Source organism: Somniosus microcephalus, unplaced genomic scaffold, assembly GCF_052327205.1.
Source record: "Somniosus microcephalus isolate GS21.2 unplaced genomic scaffold, FLI_Smic_1.0 unresolved_chr7, whole genome shotgun sequence".
NCBI lineage: Eukaryota > Metazoa > Chordata > Chondrichthyes > Squaliformes > Somniosidae > Somniosus > Somniosus microcephalus.
In genome coordinates this window covers 28,908,505-28,931,737 of record NW_028225185.1, presented here as the reverse complement: position 1 = coordinate 28,931,737, position 23,233 = coordinate 28,908,505, and the positions used below count along the sequence as shown (strand labels likewise).

The 23,233-nt window shown below is 51.2% G+C and overlaps 1 protein-coding gene across 1 annotated transcript; it reads right to left on the bottom strand.

The window, feature by feature from the left end:
* Nucleotides 1-10,628: 10,628 nt before the first annotated feature.
* On the bottom strand, nt 10,629-19,213 carry LOC147086692 (uncharacterized). The gene has a single exon (XM_085978841.1). It carries the CDS (start codon nt 17,860-17,862, stop codon nt 14,785-14,787), a length of 3,078 nt encoding a protein of 1,025 aa, XP_085834967.1. The 5' UTR covers nt 17,863-19,213; the 3' UTR covers nt 10,629-14,784.
* Nucleotides 19,214-23,233: the final 4,020 nt, after the last annotated feature.

Below are 23,233 nucleotides of genomic sequence, written 5' to 3'. Positions count from 1 at the left end.
GTCATGCGTTGTCTTCCCACAACGGTAGCATTTTGTTGTGCTTGAAGTAATTTGGTCCACCCCGAGTGCCGCCGCCTTTAGTTGCATTTCCGCCGTTCCTTTCGCTGCGGCTTCGTGCGATGCAGCTATAAGGACAGCCCTGTCCAGTGTGAGGTCGTTCTCTTCCAGTAGTCGCTTCTGCGTCCCTTCTTTGGACAATCCGCATACGAACTTGTCCCGCAGCGCTTCTGTCAGATTCCCTCCGAACTGGCAGTATTTCGCTAGCCTATGCAGTTCGACCAAGTATTCCGCATTGCTTTCGTCTTTCTTCTGCGTTCTTGCGTAGAATTTGAATCGTTCAGCCAGCATCAGCGGTGTGGGGTTCAAGTGGTCCTTCAGCACAGCCACAATCTCTTCGAAGGTCTGATCCGCTGGTTTATTTGGTGCTATTAGATGCTTCAAGAGCCCGTATGTTTTTGCCCCCATCGAGTTTAGCAATGTTATCGCCTTGTCGTCTTCCTCTATTTTGTTGGCTTCGCAATAGATCTCTATGCGTTCCACGTACGTGGCCCAGTCTTCTATTTCAGAACTAAAGTCGTTAATATTCCCTCGCTTAGGCATCTTTCTTCCCTTGGGAGCAGCACCAGTATTTCTTTAGTATTCTTATTTATTTGTTTATTTCTAATATGGCGGGTTTCCCGCGAAATCGGCGGTTTCCCGCTCTTCCTTTCTCGCCCCGCCCACTTCAATGGCGGTTTCCCGCTTCTGACGTCTTCTCCGCCTAATGGCGGCTTCCCGCGTTTCTTCCCGGTGGAAGGGGTACGCTTCCCCCCACAGCGGACAGGTTCAGCCGCTGGCTGGCTTCCGCACAGCTCCCCTTACCCGGCTCTGTCTTTTCCTCCCGCCCGCACGGCTCTACCGGCGCTGGGTACACCCCATTAACGGAGGACAGTTCAGCCGCTGGACTGGCTCTCGCGCAGTCTCTCACCCCGTTTTCGGCTGTGTCTCTCTCCCACTCCCGCACATTCGGTTTTGCCGGCTCTGAGTACCCCGTTGGTGGAGAACAGCTCAGCCGCTGGACTGGCTCCTCGCAGTCTCTCTCTCCGCACCCGGCTCTCACCCGCACGGTTCCCGTTCGCCTCCCCAGCCCTCTTGCAGACCGGTGTTTCCCTCCCCGGCTGCGGCTGGGTTTCTCTTCCCGCGCCTACTCGCAGGCTCAGCGCTTCGTGGCTGCGGTCGCTGCCCGGATTTTTCCCGCCGATCGCGGTCCAGCTGTCACCCGACGCCATTGGACCCGACCGACTTTTGGCCGGCACAGCTTCCCCTCGACTGAGGTCGAGTGCTCTGCCCTTATCCTCCGGATACTTCTACACCTTCCCCTACTCACAGTCTCTTCGGCCGCCTTGTTTCTTGCTGGTCGGCTCACTCCGCACCGTGGCAGAAGGGTAGTCAGTGCCTGTTGCTGATACAGCTTTTGTTGTTAGTCTTCCTGCTTTCTGTTGTTGCAGCCTCGTGTTTTCTTTTGGTAGCACGACGAGGGCGGTTGTCTCTCTTCGACGCTCTTCGTTGCTTTTGGTAGTCTTGCCGCAGGGTACGATCGGACTCGTCGCCACTGTAAAGTCTGTGGGTTGTGCAGTTAATAAATACACAGACTTCAGAAGTAACAAACAAACAGGTCTTTACTATTCGAAGGTCCGGGCGAATCTGCCCCAGCAATCCTGCCACAACACTTATATACTGGTGTGGTCACCATCGGTATCACAGTATACAGAAGCCAAACAAATAGTGCCACACCTAAAGTAGTTCCCTTAAAGGTGAACGGTTACATTCAATAGTTCCCTTAAAGATAGACGGGTACATACACTACAGTGTGGTCTCGCCAAGGCCCTGTACAACTGCAGCAAGACATCCTTGTTCCTGTACTCAAACCCTCTCGCTATGAAGGCCAACATACCATTTGCCTTCTTAACCGCCTGCTGCACCTGCATGCTTACCTTTAGCGGCTGGTGCACAAGGACACCCAGGTCTCGTTGCACTTCCCCTTCTCCCAATCTATTGCCGTGGGGCCCCCCCCCCCCCCCGAGTTTCCGATTTCCAGGCATAGACCTGAAATGATAACTCTCTCTCTCTCTCCTGACTCCCAGTATGTCCTATCTGAGCATCATTTTAACACGGTGCTTTGTCACCTCGAGACCATTGTAGGAACTGTCTTTTGCAGACCGCTGGTAGACCGCCCCCTAATGCCCCTCCCCACAACAGAGAGTAGAAATAAAGGGGTCTTTTTTTCGGGGTGGCAGGCGGTGACTAGTGGGGTACCGCAGGGATCAGTGCTTGGGCCCCAGCTATTCACAATATGTATCAATGATTTGGGTGAGGGAACCAAATGTAATATTTCCAAGTTTGCCGACGACACGAAACTAGGTGGGGTTGTGAGTTGTGAGGAGGATGCAAAGAGGCTTCAAGGCGATTTAGACAAGTTGAGTGAGTGGGCAAATACATGGCAGATGCAGTATAACGTGGATAAATGTGAAGTTATCCACTTCGGTAGTTAAAACAGAAAGGCAGAGTATTATTTAAATGCTGATAGATTGGGAAATGCTGATGTACAGAGGGACCTGGGTGTCCTTGTACACCAGTCACTGAAAGCAAACATGCAGGTGCAGCAAGCAGTTAGGAAGGCAAATGATATGTTGGCCTTCATTGCAAGAGGATTTGAGTACAGGAGCAAGGATGTCTTACTACAGCTATACAGGGCCTTGGTGAGACCACACCTGGAGTACTGTGTGCAGTTTTGGTCTCCTTACCTAAGAAAGGATATACTTGCCATGGAGGGAGTGCAGCGAAGGTTCACCAGACTGATTCCTGGGATGGCAGGACTGTCGTATGAGGAGAGATTGGGTCGACTAGGCCTGTATTCACTAGAGTTTAGAAGAATGAGAGGGGATCTCATTGAAACGTATAAAATTCTGACAGGGCTAGACAGACTGGATGCAGGGAGGATGTTTCCCCTGGCTGGGGGTTCTAGAACGAGGGGCCACAGTCTCAGGATACGGGGTAGGACATTTAGGACTGAGATGAGGAGAAATTTCTTCACTCAGAGGGTGGGTGAACCTGTGGAATTCTCTACCACAGAAGGCTGTGGAGGCCAAGTCACTGAATATATTTAAGAAGGAGATCGATAGATTTCTAGACACAAAAGGCATTAAGGGATATGGGGAGAGAGCGGGAATATGGTATTGAGGTAGAGGATCAGCCATGATCATATTAATATTGGCCCCAGGACACCGGGGAGAACTCCCCCCCTGCTCTTCTTCCAATAGTGGCCATGGGATCTTTTACGTCCACCTGAGAGGGCAGACGAGACCTCGGTTTAACATCTCGTCCGAAAGACGGCACTTCCGACTGTGCAGCACTCCCTCAGTAATGCACTGGCGTGTCCGCCTAGATTGTTGTGCTGTAATTCCTATGTAAATGCAGTCGCCCCCCATCCTAAAGCGTCCCGCCTGCCAAGAGGGTTCAAAAACACGGTATTGCTCCTCCCTCTGTTGACTGGAACACTCGTTAGCGACTGAGGGCTGTCAGTGGGGGCAGGCCCACATTGCAAAGTGGCACTTAATTGGCAGCCGTGCCCCGGGGAGGCTGGGGAATAGACCAGGCACGCCTGGAGCTGCTCCGCTGAAGTGAGGGGCTGTCGGGGAAGAGAAGAGGGATCGTTACTTTACACACGGCTGTACCTGGGAGTGCTTGGTGCTAATACTGAGTGTCTGAAATGGGAATGTGTTCACTGCTGTCCGTGCCCTTGTTAACTCCAGACTCGACTATTCCAACGCTCTCCTGGGCCGGCCTCCCAGCTTCCACCCTCCGTAACCATCAACTCATCCTAAACTCCTGCTGTCCCGTGTCCTAACTCACACCGAGTCCCGTTCAACCATCACCCCCTGTGCTCGCTGACCTACATTGGCTCCCGGTCCGGCAACACCTCGATTTAAAATTCTTATCCTGGTTTTCAAATCCCTCCATGGTCCTCGCCCCTCTCCCTATCTCTGTAACCTCCTACAACCCTCCGAGATCTCGGCGCTCCTCCAATACTGGCCTCTCGCACGTCCCCCCGATTTCCATCGCTCCACCATTGGCGGCCGTGCCTTCAGCTGCCTGGGCCCCGAGCTCTGGAATTCCCTCCCTAAACCTCTCCGTCTCTCTCTCCTCCTTTAAGACGCTCCTTAAAACCGACCTCTTTGACCAAGCTTTTGGTCACCTGCCCTAATATCTCCTGATGTGGCTCGGTGTCAAATTGTGTCTGATTTACGCTCCTGTGAAACGCCTTGGGGCGTTTTACTACGTTAAAGGCACCGGATAAATACAAGCTGTTGTTCCACAAGTCCTGAGTGAGTGAAGGTACCTGATGGTTGTGTGATGGCAGGAATGACGTATGAGGAGAGATTGGGTCGATTGGGCTTATATTCGCTGGAGTTTAGAAGAATGAGAGGGGATCTCATTGAAACTTATAAAATTCTGGCAGGACTGGACAGACTAGATGCAGGAAGGATGTTCCCGATTGCAGGGGAGTCCAGAACCAGGGGTCACAGTCTAAGGATAAGGGGTAAGCCATTTAGGACTGAGATGAGGAGGAATTTCTTCACCCAGAGAGTGGTGAACCTGTGGAATTCTCTACCACACAAGGCAGTTGAGGCCAATTCATTAAATATATTCAAGAAGGAGTTAGATATATTTCTTAAGGCTAAAGGGATCAAGGGATATGGGGAGAAAGCAGGGACAGGGTACTGAATTTGGATGATCAGCCATGATCTCATTGAATGGCGGAGCAGGCTCGAGGGGCCGAATGGCCTACTCCTGCTCCTATCTTCTATGTTTCTATAATCCTGGCTAGCCGGTGTTGTACTGAGCCCCACTGTCCCAGTATACAGGGGGTTTCCAATCCTGAGCGCTCCGCACCACACCCCCCTCCCTGTTAAGCGGGTGCCTGTGGACTTTGAGAAAAGACTCCTATTTCTCCAGCGCCTTTCACCACCTCAGGACGTCCCAAAGCGCCTCACAGCCAATGAAGTACTTTTTGAAGTGTGGTCACTGTTGCAATGTAGCAAGCTCCCACAAACAGCAATGAGATAATGACCAGATCATCTGTTTTAGTGATCTAAATTCAGGGATAAATATTGGACCCAGGACACCAGGGAGAACTCCCCCCTGCTCTTCTTTGAAATAGTGCCATGGGATCTTTTACGTCCACCTGAGAGGGCAGACGGGGCCTCGGTTTAACGTCTCATCTTAAAGACAGCACCTCCGACAGTGCGGCGCTCCCTCAGTACTGCCCCTCCGACAGTGCGGCGCTCCCTCAGTACTGCCCCGCCGACAGTGCGGCGCTCCCTCAGTACTGCCCCTCCGACAGTGCGGCGCTCCCTCAGTACTGCCCCTCCGACAGTGCGGCGCTCCCTCAGTACTGCCCCTCCGACAGTGCGGCGCTCCCTCAGTACTGCCCCTCTGACACTGCGGCGCTCCCTCAGTACTGCCCCTCCGACAGTGCGGCACTTCCTCAGTACCGCCCCTCCGACAGTGCAGCTCCCTCAGTACTGCCCCTCCGACAGTGCAGCTCCCTCAGTACTGCTCCTCCGACAGTGCGGCGCTTCCTCAGTACCGCCCCTCCAACAGTGTAGCGTCCCTCAGTGCTGCCCCTCCGACAGTGCGGCGCTCCCTCAGTGCTGCCCCTCCGACGGTGCGGCGCTCCCTCAGTACCGCCCCTCCGACAGTGCGGCGCTCCCTCAGTACCACCCCTCCGACAGTGCGGCGCTCTCAGCACCGCCCCTCTGACAGTGCGGCGCTCCCTCAGTACTGCCCCTCTGACAGTGCGGCTCTCCCTCAGTACCGCCCCTCCGACAGTGCGGCGCTCCCTCAGTACCGCCCCTCCGACAGTGCGGCGCTCCCTCAGTACCGTCCCTCCGACAGTGCGGTGCTCCCTCAGTACTGCCCCTCCGACAGTGCGGCGCTCCCTCAGCACTGCCCCTCCAACAGTGCGGCGCTCCCTCAGTCCTGTCCCTCTGACAGTGCGGAGCTCCCTCAGTACCGCCCCTCCGACAGTGCGGCGCTCCCTCAGTACCGCCCCTTCGACAGTGCGGCGCTCCCTCAGTACTGCCCCCCCGACAGTGCGGCGCTCCCTCAGTACTGCCCCTCTGACAGTGCGGCCCTCCCTCAGTACTGCACTGGGAGTGTCAGCCTAGATTTTTGTGCTCAGGTCTCTGGAGCGGGACTTGAACCCACAACCTTCTGATACAGAGGCGAGAGTGAGACCCACTGGGCCACAGCTGACATATTAGCAGTAAGAGGACAGACAAGGTAGGGTTAGGCTACTGCGGAGGTGTCAGAGGCAAACTCGTAGTGGAATCATTTGGTTCCAGTGTTCAGCGGTTTATAGTTTACTCCCAGTGAGAGATCATTTGGATATAATTTTTTTTAATGCATCTTGTCACTGGCAAGGCCGGCATTTATTGCCCATCCCTCGTGAGTGGACACTTCAACAACAACGTACATTTATCCGGCACCTTTAACATAGTAAAGCGTCCCAAGGTGCTTCCCAGGAACGATTATCAAACAAATTGACACCGAGCCACATAGGGAGATATTAGGGGCAGGTGACCAAAAGCTTGGTCAAAGAGGTCGGTTTTAAGGAGCATCTTAAAGGAGGAGAGAGAGGTGGAGAGGTTTAGGGAGGGAATTCCAGAGCTCGGGGCCCTGGCGCGGTCGCCAATGGTGGAGCGATGGAACTCGGGTGGGATGCGCGAGAGGCCGGAATTGGAGGAGCGCAGAGATCTCGGAGGGTTGTGGGGACTGGAGGAGGTTACAGAGATCGGGAGGTGGGGGGGGCGAGGGGGTCATAAGAACATAAGAAATAGGAGCAGGAGTAGGCCAATCGGCCCCTCGAGCCTGCTCCGCCATTCAATAAGATCATGGCTGATCTGATCCTAACCGCCAATCTACTATCACAGAACCATCTCCTGAATCTAACAGCATTAGACACACGAAATAGGAGCAGGATCAGGCTACATGGCCCCTGGGCCCGCTCCGCTACCCACAGGGCCATGACCGATCTGAACCTAGACTCATGTCCAAATTCCTGCCCGCTCCCCGTAACCCTTAATTCCCTTTACTTCTAGGAAACTGTCTATTTCTGTTTTAAATTTATGTAATGATGTAGCTTCTACAGCTTTTTGGGGCAGCATATTCCATGGACCTACCACCCTCTGAGTGAAGTAGTTCCTCCTCATCTCAGTTTTGAAAGAGCAGCCCCTTATTCTAAGACTATGCCCCCTAGTTCTAGTTTCACCCATCATCGGGAACATCCTCCCCGCATCCACCCGATCCAACCCCTTCACAATCTTATATGTTTCAATAAGATCGCCTCTCATTCTTCTGAACTCCAATGAGTAGAGTCCCAATCTACTCAACCTCTCCTCATATGTCCATCCCCTCATCCCCGGGATTAACCGAGTGAACCTTCTTTGTACTGACTCGAGAGCAAGTATGTCCTTTCTTAAGTATGGACACCAAAACTGTACGCAGTATTCCAGGTGCGGTCTCACCAATACCTTGTACAACTGAAGCAATACCTCCCTATTTTTATATTCTATCCCCCTAGCAATGAAAGCCAACATTCCATTGGCCTTCTTAATCACTTGCTGCACCTGCATACTAACCTTTTGAGTTTCGTGCACCAGGACCTCCAGATCCCTTTGTACTTCAGTACTTTCAGTTTCTTGCCATTAAGATAATAACTTGCTCTACGATTTTTCCTGCCAAAGTGCATAACCTCACATTTTCCAGTATTGTATTCCATCTGCCAAATCTCTGCCCACTTACTTAGTCTGTCTATGTCCCCTTGCAGGTTTTTTATGTCCTCCTCACTCACTACTTTCCCTCCCATCTTAGTATCATCTGCAAACTTTGATATGTTACACTCGGTCCCCTCCTCCAAATCGTTAATATAGATTGTAAAGAGTTGGGGACCCAGCACTGACCCCTGCAGAACACCACTAGTTACTGATTGCCAGTCTGAGAATGAACCATTTATCCCAACTCTCTGCCTTCTGTTAGATAGCCAATCCTCCATCCATGCCAGAATATTACCCCCAATCCCGTGATTTTTTATCTTAAGCAATAATCTTTTGTGTGGCACCTTGTCAAATGCCTTTTGGAAGTCTAAATACACTACGTCCACTGGTTCCCCTTTATCCACCCTATATGTTACTTCCTCAAAGAACTCCAGCAAATTTGTCAAACATGACTTCCCCTTCATAAAACCATGCTGACTTTGTCCTATTAAATTATGATTATCCAAATGTCCTGTTACTGTCTCCTTAATAATGGACTCCAAAATTTTACCTACCACAGATGTTAGGCTAACCGGTCTATAGTTTCCAGCCTTCTGTCTACTGCCCTTTTTAAATAAGGGTGTTACATTAGCAGTTTTCCAGTCTGCCGGGACCTTTGCTGAGTCCAGGGAGTTTTGGAAAATTATTACCAATGCATCCACAATCCCTACCGCCACTTCCCTCAAGACCCTAGGATGTAAGCCATCAGGTCCAGGTGATTTATCCGCCTTGAGTCCCATTATTTTACCGAGTACTACTTCCTTAGTGATTTTGATCGTGTTTAGCTCCTCCCCCCATATAGCCCCCTGTTTGTCCAGTGTTGGGATATTCTTAGTGTCCTCTACTGTAAAGACTGATACAAAATATTCATTCAGTGTTTTTGCCATCTCCATATTTCCCACCATTAATTTCCCAGTCTCATCCTCTAAGGGACCAACATTTACTTCAGCCACCCTTTTTCTTTTTATATAACTATAAAAAGTCTTACTATCTGTTTTTATATTTTTTGCTAATTTACTTTCATAATCTATCTTCCCTTTCTTAATCAATCTTTTTGTTATTTTTTGCTGTCTTTTAAAGTTTTCCCAATCCTCTATCCTCCCACTAGATTTGGCTACCTTATATGCCCTTGTTTTTAGTCGAATACTATCCTTAATTTCTTTACTTAGCCACGGATGGCTGTCTTTTCTTTTACACCCTTTTCTTCTCAGTGGAATATATTTTTTTTGGAAGTTGTAAAATAACTCCTTAAATGTACACCACTGATCATGTATCGTCTTACCCTTTAATCTATTTTCCCAATCCACTCTACTCAATTCCGCTCTCATACCTTCATAGTCTCCTTTATTCAAGCTTAGCACGCTTGTTTGAGATCCAACCTTCTCACCCTCTAATTGAATATGGAATTCAACCATGTTATGGTCACTCATTCCAAGGGGATCCTTTACTAGGACATTTTTAATTAATCCTGTCTCGTTACACAGGACCAGATCTAAGGTTGCTTGCCCCCTGGTCGGTTCAGTTACATACTGCTCAAGAAACCCATCCCTAATACACTCAATGAACTCATCCTCAAGGCAGCCCTGCCCAATTTGATTTGTCCAATTAATATGATAGTTAAAATCCCCCATAATTATAGATGTTCCCTTATTACAAGCCTCAACTATTTCCTGATTGATACTCCGTCCAACAGAGTTGCTACTGTTCGGAGGCCTATAGACTACGCCCACTAGTGTTTTTTTCCCCTTATTATTCCTTATCTCCACCCAAACTGTTTCATTATCCTGATCTTTTGACCCAATATCATTTCTCTGTATTACAGTGATTCCTTCCTTTATTAACATAGCCACCCCACCTCCCCTTCCTTCCTGTCTGTCCTTCCTGATCGTTAAATAACCTGGTATGTTTAATTCCCAGGCATTGTCACCCTGCAGCCATGTTTCTGTAATGGCCACAAGATCATACCCATATGTAGTTATTTGTGCCATTAACTCGTCTATTTTGTTACGAATGCTACGTGCATTCAGATAGAGAACTTTCAAATATGTTTTGTGACACTTAGTTCCTGCTTTTGCCCTTTTTATTACTTTACCTTTTACTCCATACCTTCTGCCCCTTCCTGACACGCTCTGGTTTTTAATTTCCCCACTGCTACCAAAGTGTCATTTTTATTATTTGCTCTCTAGGAACCTCCCCCCCACTAGTTAGTTTAAAGCCCTCTCTACAGCCCTAGTTATATGATCCGCCAGGACTCTAGTCCCAGCACTGGCCAAGTGAAGCCCATCCCAACGGAACAGCTCCCTCCTGCCACAGTACTGGTGCCAGTGCCCCAGGAAGCAAAACCCATTTCTCCCACACCAGTCTTTGAGCCACGCATTTAACTCTCTAATTTTATTTGTCCTAGCCAAATTCGCTCGTGGCTCAGGTAATTATTACCCTTGTGGTTCTGCTTTTTAATTTGGCCCCTAGCTGCTCAAACTCCCTCAGCAGAACCTCCTTCCTTGTCCTATCTATGTCGTTGGTACCAACATGGACCACGACAACTGGATCCTCCCCCTCCAACTCCAAGTTTCTCTCCAGTCCAGAGGAGATCAAATCAAATCAAATCAAATCAACTTTTATTGTCATTGTTAGTGCACAAGTGCAGTACAACGAAATGTAGGCTTGCGGCTCCCGAGAGTGTACAATTTGGATTAGGACACTTAAACATTTCAACATACATTTGTACATATATATTAGCATAAATATGACCATAATAAAGTGCATCGGCAGATGTGCAGGCTTTAGTGTTTATTTGTGGAGTTCAGTAGGATGACAGCCCTGGGAAAGAAGCTGTTCCTAAATCTGGTCGTACGGGTGCGAATGCATCTGTAGCGTCTCCCAGATGGCAGGAGGGCGAACAGACTGTGGCTGGGGTGGGTAGGGTCTTTGATGATGGACCGTGCCCTCCGTAGGCAGCGTTTCTGATGTATATGTTCTATGGTCGGTAGCCGGGTGCCGGTAATGCGTTGGGCAGTTTTGGCTACCCGCTGCAGGGCTTTCCGGTCATGGGAGCTACAGCTGCCGTACCATACCGTGATACAGTTTGTCAGGATGCTCTCTATAGTGCAGCGGTAGAAGTTAGAGAGGATCAAGGGTGACAGATTACATCCCTTCAGCCTCCTCAAGAAATATAGGCGCTGCTGGGCCTTCTTCACCAGAGAGGAGGTGTTGAGGGACCAGGAGAGGTCTTCCGTGATGTGGACTCCGAGGAACTTAAAGCTGGCCACCCTTTCCACCTCCGCCCCATTGATGTGGATGGGGGTGTGACTTCCGCCTTTGGACTTCCTGAAGTCCACGATTATTTCCTTTGTTTTCTTGGTGTTAAGTGTCCTTAACCCTGGCACCGGGCAGGCAACACAGCCTTCGGGACTCTCGCTCTCGGCTGCAAAGAACTCTATCTATCCCCCTAACGATACTATCCCCTACCACTACAACATTTCTTTTAACTCCCCCCACTTGAATGGCTCCACGGTGCTGTGGCCAGCTTGCTCATCCTCCCCGCAGTCCCTGTTCCCATCCTCACAGGGAGTAAGAGCCTCGAACCTGTTGGACAAGTGCAAGGGCTGCGGCTCCTCCAACACTACCTCCTGGAACCCCGTACCTGCCTCACTTCTAGTCACACCATCCTGACCCTGGCCACGGACTACATCTGAATTAATTAATCTAATTGGTGTGACTACCTCGTGATACACAGAGGGTCAGCCACGCCGAGAGTGGGACTGGAGTCACCTACAGGCCCAGACCGGGTTAAAAACAGCAGGTTTCCTTCCCTAAAGGGGCATTACTGAGCCTTTACGACGACTACTTCTGTCACTTTTACTGACGCCAAACTTTTCTTCTTCCTCCCGCATCCCCCCTACTCCAGATTTTTTTCAAATTCTCAAGAAACTGCCACGGTGGGATGTGGACTAACTTTGCCTGGATTACCGGTCCAGTAACGTAACTACCGTACCCAGTAAGGTCAAGAGAGGGTTTTGCAATCTCAGTCTCAACCGGCTGCTGTTTAGAAATTTGTTTTCAACCAGAAAGGGAGCCAGCTCATGATATAAGCCAATACTCAAGACAATGGGCTGGTGACACCAGAGCTTGAAAGGCACAGAAAACTAACGCATTCTGGTGTCACAGGCCGCAATGGCACAAGACCTTTCGTATCGCAGAAACTCGGGGAGAGAGGTAAAGTCGATCGTGCTCATGAGGCGTGCAAGCGAGCGACTGCAATTCACTGGGCCAGTAATTCCTGTCCCAACGCGTGAGTATGGACGGGGTACTCACGCATGGGCCCGGAGGAATTGCCGGTTTTCAGCATGCACAGCGCATGCGGGGAAAACCGGCATTTCCTCTCCTCTGACCCAAGGGGTTAAGAGGCGGAACGCGTGCGGGGTTTCAGGTAGCGCGTGCGCGCTGAACTTCCCTTTTTTTTGAAGAGTTGCCCGTGGGGAAAAGACTCCGGTTTTTACGTGTGAACAAAGCAGCCGTAAGTACTTACTTTTAACAGGTAAGTGGTCTAATAAGTAAAATTAGAACATTTTTCCACAGGTTCATTATTTTTGAAGACTTTACAGTAAGGTAAGTGTATTTTTAGCCCTGATTTTTTTATATAATAATTTTTTCAAAATTTAAAATTATTGTTTAAAATAGATTTTTACAGTTATTTATAGTTCATTTAAGTAGTGCGATGTTTTTTTTAAATTTTCTTTCAAGTTTAAGTAGTGTTTTGGGGCCAGGAGTTTTCATGAGTTTGACAGCTCTTACTGTCAAACTCATGAATGAACTTTTGCAACCTCCCATTGGTTGCCCAGTGCTCACGTGATCCCAGCCGGCTCATCGCACTAAGTACGCTGTTGGGTCACGCACGCACAGCGCGGCAGGACCTGAAGCGGGCCAGTGACAGGAAATGCAATGCGGGCCAGGATTGAAATGTCGGCGCGCCGGGTAAGTGCACATCGGGGGCGTGCACGCGCGGCAAGCCCCCGAACCTAATTTCTGGGCCATTAAAAGAAAATCTATCCCAGAAATATGAAAGACCTCGTACGATAGCAAAATACTGCGGATGCTGGAAATGCGAAATAACAACAGAAAACGCTGGAAAAACTCAGCCGGCCAGGGCAACATCTGTGGACAGAGAAACAGAGTCAATGTTATTGAATCCGTTGATTCTTAAAGTATGATGTTTTCCAATAACTAGACGGAGGCTGTAAATTAACAATCAACAGGTGTTTACTGGAGGAGGGTAGTCCAAAGACTAACAGTACAGAGGCATGCTCAAGGCTTATATACAGGTGTGGTCACTGCCGGTACTACAGTATACAGGAGCAGTAAAAGTAGTTCTCTCTTAAAGGTACATACACTACAAACGTTTCAGGTCGAAACCCTTTGTCAAGACTGGAAAAGCACAGGAAATGAAACAGATTAAAAGGCCAGGCTGGGAGAGAACAAAAGAGAAGTGAAGGGACATTAAGAGGTATTCAAAACCAGACGAGATGGTGGTCGGACTAGTGGAGACAAAAGACGGCTCTGGATGAGGTGTGAAATGCGCTGGCAGAATGGGAGACAGCTGCCATGTGGGAGAGAGAAAAAGGCGGGGGGGGGGGGACCTAAACAATGGTGTGGATAAAAAATATGTAGAAATGTAATAGGGGCCGAGGTTATGATCTGAAATTGTTGAACTCGATATTGAGTCCGGAGGGCTGTAAAGTGCCTAATCGGAAGCTTTATAAAGGTTCAGCATAACTTCTCTACTTTTGTACTCAATACCTCTATTTATGAAGCCCAAGATCCCATATGCTTTGCTAACCACTCTCTCAATATGTCCCGCCACCTTCAGGGACCTATGCACATCGTGAGCTTGTGGAAGAAAGTTACCCCAGTTGGAATGAATTTGGTTCTGAATTAGTGTGATGGGTAAGTGTTATGGGGTGCGTATGACCATGCACGCTGCCTGCAAGCCTTTTTTTGTAATGTTATGACCAAGGCCACTTTGGCAGGAAGATTAGAAAAACCCAATATTTTTGAAATGGTGAGAAACCTTCAGAGAGATTTGGGTGTCCTCGTGCAAAAAACACGGAAAGCGAGCATGCAGGTACAGCAAGCAATTAGGAAGGTGAATGGCATGTTGGCCTTTATTGCAAGGGGGTTGGAGTATAAGAGTGAGGAAGTCTTGTTATAATTGTACAGGGCCTTGGTGAGACCACACCTGGAGTACTGTGCACAGTTCTGGTCTCCTTATCTGAGGAAGGATATACTTGCCTTGGAGGCGGTGTAACGAAGGTTCACTAGACTGATTCCTGGGGTGAGAGGGCTGTCCTATGAGGAGAGATTGAGTAGATTGGGCTGATACTCTCTGGAGTTTAGGAGAATGAGAGGTGATCTCATTGAAACGTATAAGATTCTGAGGGGGATTGACAGGGTAGATGCTGAGATGCTGTTTCCCCCCTGGCTGGAGAGTCTAGAACCAGGGGCCACAGTCTCAGGATAAGGGGTCGGCCATTTTAGGACTGAAATGAGGAGGAATTTCTTCACTCAGAGGGCGGTGAATCTTTGGAATTCTCTGCCCCAGAGGGCTGTGGAGGCTCAGTCGTTGAGTCTATTCAAGGCTGAGATCGAGAGATTTTTGGACTCGAGGGGAATCGAGGGATCGGGCGGGAAAGTGGAGTGAGGTCGAAGATCAGCCCTGATCTTATTGAATGGCGGAGCAGGCTCGAGGGGCCGAATGGCCGACTCCTGCTCCTAATTCTTATGTTCTTATAAAGGGAAGAAATAAAATTGAACGCTGATTGTATTCCATTGTTGGCATGTTAAAGACACCAGGGCTTTATTTACCTGCAACATCGATTTTAGTGAAATGAGGATGATGGGCGGTTTCGAGCCCGAGACTATCCACTGGAGGTCATTTCGCTTTCCCCTTCTTTCCCTTTGTTAGTGTGTTTGGGGTCACGCACTGCTGTCTGTAGGTGCGAATGTTCTCCAGGAGAGTCTTGCGGATAGCCAGACCTCCCTTTGCCGGCGGCGCCTTCTCGTGCCTTAGGTGACTGGCCACTGGGCCCCTGGACGGCTGCTGAGCCCCGCCCTGTCTCTGGAGCAACTGAGAGCTGACGGAGATCCGCTTGGGCGTCTGGCCAAGCGGTGCCGGCCTTCGACCCTTGGACCCAGCCCTCTTCTCCCCGCGAGTCCCTTCTGCAGCCGGCTTCACCGGTGACCTGGACGCAGCGGCGGAGTCGCCGGCAGGCTTCAGTGGTCTCGCTGGCGCCTGGGCCGTGCCGGGACGGTCACCGGCAGGCTTTGCCGGCTTCCCCGCCGGCTTCCGCGCCGATAGCCGGGACGCGGCCCTGCGGTCGCCGGCGAGCTTTGCCAGTTTCGGTTTCGCTTCCGGTTGTCTGGCCGCCTTGCGATCACCGGCAGCCTTTGATGGCACGGCACCGCCTGGCTGCCCCGCTGTCGGCTCTGACCGCACCTCTCCGCCGGGGACGTGCTTGTGTGCCCGATCGAGGATCATTGGCTTCACCTCCTCGTATACCCCCTGGTAGTAGTCGCTGATTATCTTTCTCGTCTCTGGATGAATTGAGGACTTGTGCAAGTTATTCAAAAGCATCTTGAGCGGCAGCACCTCCGGCGGCAAGGGATCCTCGCCGCCCAGACACTGTGGGTTCAGAAACTGGGCGAAGGTGCCGGTGTCGGACATGATCTTCAAGAAGTCCTTGAAGTTGACCTCTTTGCCCGAGTTGACGGAGGAAAATTTCGCTTTGTCTGGGATGAAGGGGTTGCTCAGGTCAATGGACAATTTATTCATCATACTGATCAAATCCGCCACCTCAATGCGGTCTCTGGCGTTCTTGTCAAAGAGCTGGAAGACTTCGGAGAATGCGCTAATCTGCTCGGGGTTCAGAGGAGTCTCTTCGTAATCCTCGTCTGGTTCCAAGATATCCAAGTACTGGATCAGGCTGTACACCGACATGCCCATGAAAGTCTTGCTGTTCATCTCCTGGTCACCATCTTGCTTCTTGGACCTCAGCCTGGCTCCTTTCTTTTTCCGGTAGTAGTACTCGATGATGGTCATAGTCGAGATCTCCGACAGCAACTGGGACTTCAGCAACATGGTGAGGATCGTGAAGAACACCCGGTTGTCCACGTAGCCCTTCTGGAGTCTTGAGTCGCCGCAGCTGTTGGGCAAACCCGAGATGAACTGGGAGAAGACTTTGGCGTTGGTCATCTGCTTGCGGAAGTCTTCAAAGCTCACGACGGTGTCCTGGTCCACGTCCATGTGGGTGAATGCTTGGAGAAAGTCTGCATTGTTTGAATCGAAGTCCAGGCTGTCCAGAATATCTCTGAAACTGAGTACATCGAACGAGCCCCCAGTGATGTCCATGAGAATGCCATAGATTTGCTGTAAAGCTTCAGTCTCATTTGTTGCTGGGCGAAGTTCCATGATATTGCTCTCCTGTGCGTTTAGCACTGCAACTTCTACTGGAAATATTGTATCCTTAGGCTCCTCCACGATCTCCTCCACCGTCTCCTGCATGGTCTCTGTCAGCGTCTCCTGCACGGTCTCCGCCACCGTCTCCTGCACGATCTCCTCCACCGTCTCCTGCGCGATCTCCTCTGGCGTCTCCTGCACGATCTCCTCTGGCGTCTCCTGCACGATCTCCTCTGGCGTCTCCTGCACGATCTCCTCTGGCGTCTCCTGCACGATCTCCTCTGGCGTATCCTGCACGATCTCCTCTGGCGTATCCTGCACGATCTCCTCTGGCGTCTCCTGCACGATCTCCTCTGGCGTCTCCTGCACGATCTCCTCTGGCGTATCCTGCACGATCTCCTCTGGCGTCTCCTGCACGATCTGCTCTGGCGTCTCCTGCACGATCTGCTCTGGCGTCTCCTGCACGATCTCCTCTGGCATCTCCTGCACGATCTCCTCTGGCGTCTCCTGCACGATCTCCTCTGGCGTCTCCTGCACGATCTCCTCTGGCGTCTCCTGCACGGGCTCTTCCACCATCTCCTGCACGATCTCCTCTGGCGTATCCTGCACAATCTCCTCTGGTGTCTCCTGCACGATCTGCTCTGGCGTCTCCTGCACGATCTCCTCTGGCGTCTCCTGCACGATCTCCTCTGGCGTCTCCTGCACGATCTCCTCTGGCGTCTCCTGCACGATCTCCTCTGGCGTCTCCTGCACGATCTCCTCCGCCGTCTCCTGCACTGTCTGTTCCCCAGTCGCCTCCGCCGCCTCCTGCCCAGTCACTTCCGCCGCCTCTTCCGCCGCCTCCTGCCCAGTCACTTCCGCCGCCTGCTCATGCCCCATCTCCTCCTTCAACATTCTTCCCCTCACTGTCCCCCTCTTCACCAGATTGGTCCCATCGCCTTTCATCATGTGGCCTAATTTCTCCACCACTTCCCCCACCGCATTATCCTCCTGCATCATCATCTTCTCATCATTAACCATCTTCCCTATGACGTTGCGCATCACCTCATCCACCACCTTTCTCACCGCCTCCACCACGATCAGCACGACGGTTTCCACCTGCTCCACTGGCGGGTCTTTGAGTGCCTCCCCCTTTGTTCCCTGGTTGGAACCGGACCTGCCATAAGCCTCGTGCTTCAAGATGGACTTCCTCCTCGGCTCCTTGGCTGCTTCGTGGTCCCTGCTCTGCCGTTGTTCCGTCTGTTTGGAGTTCTCGTCGCTCTCGAGCTCCGCCATCCTCTTGACCAGCTGGTCCAGGGTGTGATCCATCTGGTCCACGTCGTCCATCATCTTCACGACGGTGTCCACAGCGCTCTCCATCACCTTCAGCCTGCTCCCGGCGCCGCTCTTCCTCCTCTCCGCCTCCGCCAGCTCCTGTATCGCCTGCTTCACGCTCTCCGCCTTTTTCCTCTGGCCCCATTCTGGCCGGGCGCTGCTCTCCTTCCGCGTTCCCTGCCCGTCCTCCTCCCAGTTTTCCTCTTGCGCCTTCTCTTCGGTCTCGGCTCCCTCCACCATTTTTCCCTACTTGCCGTGCCCTCTCTCCTCCTTCCGCCGCCTTTCTGCGCTCAGCAGGCCCGTCGGAATTTTGCAGCTGTTTCCCTTGTGTGCAGAACGTTTTCTCATTTAAGCTCCGTGCGATAATATCGCTTTCCAAAGGTTGTGTTGAGAACAAGGTCCTGTATTTCTCACCCCAGGTTTTGGTAGGGACTTAGCCTTGTGCAGTTGCATTGCCTGACCTCAGACTGTGTCTCATTTCCCCCAATACCTTTGCTCCTCTGATGTCACTCATCAATTGTCCATCATTATCGACCTAATGTCTCAGCAAACCCACAGTGACATGGCTAGCTCACCTGCAAATGGTATGTTGGCCTTCATTGCAAGAGGATTTGAGTACAGGAGCAAGGATGTCTTACTACAGTTATACAGGGTCTTGGTGAGACCACACCTGGAGTACGGTGTGCAGTTTTGGTCTCCTCACCTGAGAAAGGATATACTTGCCATAGAGGGAGTGCAGCGAAGGTTCACCAGACTGATTCCTGGGATGGCAGGACTGTCGTATGAGGAGAGATTGGGTCGACTAGGCCTGTATTCACTAGAGTTTAGAAGAATGAGAGGGGATCTCATTGAAACATATAAAATTCTAACAGGGCTAGACAGACTGGATGCAGGGAGGATGTTTCCCCTGGCTGGGGGATCTAGAACGAGGGGTCACAGTCTCAGGATACGGGGTAGGACATTTAGATCTGAGATGAGGAGAAATTTCTTCACTCAGAGGGTGGTGAACCTGTGGAATTCTCTACCACAGAAGGCTGTGGAGGCCAAGTCACTGAATATATTTAAGAAGGAGATAGATTTCTAGACACAAAAGGCATCAAGGGGTATGGGGAGAGAGCGGGAATATGGTATTGAGATAGAGGATCAGCCATGATCATATTGAATGGCGGAGCAGGCTCGAAGGGCCGAATGGCCGACTCCTGCTCCTATGTTTCTATGCAAATATCTGCAGGTGGCAGAAGGATTGAATACGAGTCCAGTGCATCGGCCAATCCCATTTGCTTCGTTGGTACACTACCAGAGCAACAACAACAACATTTATCCAGCGCCTTTAACGTCGTAAAACATCCCAAGGCGCTTCAAAGGAGCGATTATCAAACAAATTTTAACACCGAGCCACCGAAGGAGATATTAGGGGCAGGTGACCAAAAGCTTGGTCAAAGAGGTTGGTTTTATGGAGCGTCTTAAAGGAGGAGAGAGAGAGAGGCGGAGAGGTTTAGGGAGGGAACTCCAGAGCTCGGGGCCCTGGCGCGGTCGCCAGTGGTGGAGCAATGGAAAATCGGGGGATGTGCAAGAGGCCGGAATTAGAGGAGCGCAGAGATCTCGGAGGGTTGTAGAGGCTGGAGGAGGTTACAGAGCTAGGGAGAGGGGGGCGAGGAGGCCACGGAGGGATTTGAAAACCAGGATGAGAATTTTAAAATCGAGGCATTGCCGGACCGGGAGCCGGTGTAGGTCAGTGAGCACGGGGGGGGGGCGGGGTGATGTGTGAACGGGACTCGGTGCGAGTTAGGACACGGAGGCAGCAGAGTTTTAGAAAAGGGCAAGATTTTATAGGTGTGACGTCACCAGCATTGCTCCCAGGGTTACAAACTGGCCAACTTCCATCACATCTCGGCCCCTACATGGGGTATAACACAAAGAAGAGTCGAATTGGAATAGCGGAGCAAAGGGCTCTCGGGGTACACATTCACAAATCGTTAAAAGTAGCGACGCGGTTTAATAAGGCCATAAAAAAAGCAAACTGGGGTTCATTTCTAGAGGGATAGAATTGAAAAGCAGAGAAGTTATGTTAAACTTGTACAGAACCTTGGTTAGCCCACACTTGGAGCGCCGTGCACAGTTCTGGTCTCCATATACCTTGGTTAGACCACACTTGGAGCACCGTGCACAGTTCTGGTCTCCACATACCTTGGTTAGACCACACTTGGAGCACTGTGCACAGTTCTGGTCTCCATATACCTTGGTTAGACCACACTTGGAGCACTGTGCACAGCTCTGGTCTCCATATACCTTGGTTAGACCACACTTGGAGCACCGTGCACAGTTCTGGTCTCCATATACCTTGGTTAGACCACACTTGGAGCACCGTGCACAGTTCTGGTCTCCATATACCTTGGTTAGCCCACACTTGGAGCGCCGTGCACAGTTCTGGTCTCCACATACCTCGGTGAGACCTCACTTGGGGCACTGTGCACAGTTCTGGTCTCCGTATACCTTGGTTAGACCACACTTGGAGCACTGTGCACAGTTCTGGTCTCCACATACCTTGGTTAGACCACACTTGGAGCACTGTGCACAGTTCTGGTCTCCATATACCTTGGTTAGACCACACTTGGAGCACTGTGCACAGTTCTGGTCTCCGTATACCTTGGTTGGACCACACTTGGAGCACCGTGCACAGTTCTGGTCTCCACATACCTCGGTTAGACCACACTTGGAGCACTGTGCACAGTTCTGGTCTCCGTATACCTCGGTTAGACCACACTTGGAGCACCGCGCACAGTTCTGGTCTCCGTATACCTTGGTTAGACCACACTTGGAGCAATGTGCACAGTTCTGGTCTCCACATACCTTGGTTAGACCACACTTGGAGCAATGTGCACAGTTCTGGTCTCCATATACCTTGGTTAGACCACACTTGGAGCACCGTGCACAGTTCTGGTCTCCACATACCTTGGTTAGACCACACTTGGAGCACTGTGCACAGTTCTGGTCTCCGTACACCTTGGTTAGACCGCACTTGGAACACTGTGCACAGTTCTGGTCTCCATATACCTTGGTTACAACACACTTGGAGCACTGTGCACAGTTCTGGTCTCCATATACCTTGGTTAGACCGCACTTGGGGCACTGTGCACAGTTCTGGTCTCCATATACCAGGGTTAGACCACACTTGGAGCACCGTGCACAGTTCTGGTCTCCATATACCTTGGTTAGACCGCACTTGGGGCACTGTGCACAGTTCTAGTCTCCATATACCTTGGTTAGACCACACTTGGAGCACTGTGCACAGTTCTGGTCTCCATATACCTTGGTTAGACCACACCTGGAGCACTGTGCACAGTTCTGGTCTCCATATACCTTGGTTAGACCACACGGAGCACCGTGCACAGTTCTGGTCTCCATATACCTTGGTTAGACTGCACTTGGGGCACTGTGCACAGTTCTGGTCTCCATATACCTTGGTTAGACCACACTTGTAGCACTGTGCACAGTTCTGGTCTCCATATACCTTGGTTAGACCACACCTGGAGCACCGTGCACAGTTCTGGTCTCCATATTTTAAAAAGGATGTAGAGGTACTGGAGAAGGTGCAAAAGGATTTGCAAGGATGATACCAAAACTGAAGCGTTATTACTATCAGGAAAGACTGAACAGGCTGGGGCTCCTGTCTCTAGAGAAGAGAAGGCCGAGGGGTGACCTGATCGAGGTCTTTAAAATTATGAAAGGGTTCAATAGGGTAGACGTAGAGAAGATGTTTCCAATGTGCGGAAGAGCAAATCTAGAGGCCATCAATATAAGATAGTCACTAATAAATCCAGCAGGGAATTCAGGAGAAACTCCCTCCGTACTGCACCGGGAGTGTCAGCTTAGATTTTTGTGCTCAAGTCTCATGGAGTGGGACTTGAACCCACAACCTGTCGGTTCAAGAGGTGACCAACTGAGCCACTGGTCGGCCCTGTCATCAAGCTTTTCCTTTCACAGATTGTACACTCCATTCTATCATGGGTGGGGGTCCACCCAACCCAGAGAGTGGTGCGAATGTGGAACTCGCTACCACAGGGAGTGGTCGAAGCGAATAGCACAGATGCATTTAAGGGGAAGCTGGATAAACACAGGAGGGAGAAAGGAATAGAAGGAGATGCTGACGGGGCGGGAGGAGGCTCGTGTGGAGCAGAAACACCGGCACGGACCAGTTGGGCCGTGTGATGAAATATTTCCATTCATCACTGCCTGTGACTGAGATCGGTTTCAGTGTCATTTCCCTTCCCCCAGACCTCATTGTATTGTGTACTGGAATGTGCTGTATTGTATACTGGAATGTGCTGTGTGTAGGGCTCCGCCCATACCTGGCCCCATTTGTAAGCTAGTTCAGTCTAGCCACAGTCTCCAGAAGGACGACATCTCTCTCGCTTACGTGTTTCGTTCTAAGTTAATAAAAGCCTTGTTTTTGTTCTGCTAACTTCGAGTCTCGGAATTATTGAGGCACATCAATTTTATTAACTTATTTTCAACACTATGGATCAACTCCTGAAACCCGAACGTTTGGATTTGGATCAACATGCTCCGGACGCATCAGCACGCTTCGGACACTGGTTTGAGTGTATGGAATTCTTCCTGGACAATTCCGCAGCCGTCAAAGACGCTACGGACGCTGCGAGGATGAGACTCGGAATTCTGCGGAATTGGGTAAGCCACCGGGTTTACCCCCTCATCCAAGACGCCGAGACGTACCTGGCCGCCTGCGACATCTTAAAGGCGCATTACCAGCAGCCTACGAATGAGGTGTATGCTAGGCACCTGCTCGCCACCCGCGCACAGCGACCTGGGGAATCGGTGGAGGAGTTCCTAAGCACCCTGAAAATGCTTGGCAAAGACTGCAAGTGCCGAGATGTAAAAGCCGCAGTGCACACTGACGAGCTTGTTCGCAATGCCTTCATCACAGGCCTCAGCTCCACTTACATCCGGCAAAGACTGCTGGAAAAAACGGGGTTGGACCTGAAACAGGCTGCGGACACCGCGCGATCCCTGGATGTGGCCCAGAGAAACTCGGACGCCTACTCTTCAGCCCGCGCCGTCCACGCCGCCACGTGTGCACCGAGGGCACCGCCATCTTGGAAGGCATCTTCCCCGCCCGACAGCCCGACACCGGCTGGGCCCCGCTCTCCCCCAAGAAGCCCTACGACAGCCGCGATGCGTCAGGGACCCAACTGCTACTTCTGCGGGCAGCCAAAGCACACCAGAAACCTGTGCCCGGCGAAAGGCACCACCTGCTTTAAGTGCGGTAAGAAGGGGCACTTCGGGAAGGTGTGCAGAGGGAACCCCGCCGGAAAACCAACCGCCGGAAAACCCACCACCGCCGCGTGTGCGCCGTGGGAGCGGCCATCTTGGACGCCATCTTGCCCGACCTCGTGGGGTCCGCCATCTTGTGAGCAGACAGCGTGGACGCCATCTTGTATCGATCAGGGCCCTACAGTGGCATCGGTCACAGTGGACCAGACCAGGCCGCACCCGCTATCCAGATCAATGGTGGACATCGAGGTAAACGGGTGCCGGATTAAATGCTTAATTGACAGTGGAAGCACGGAGAGCTTTATCCACCCAGAACTGG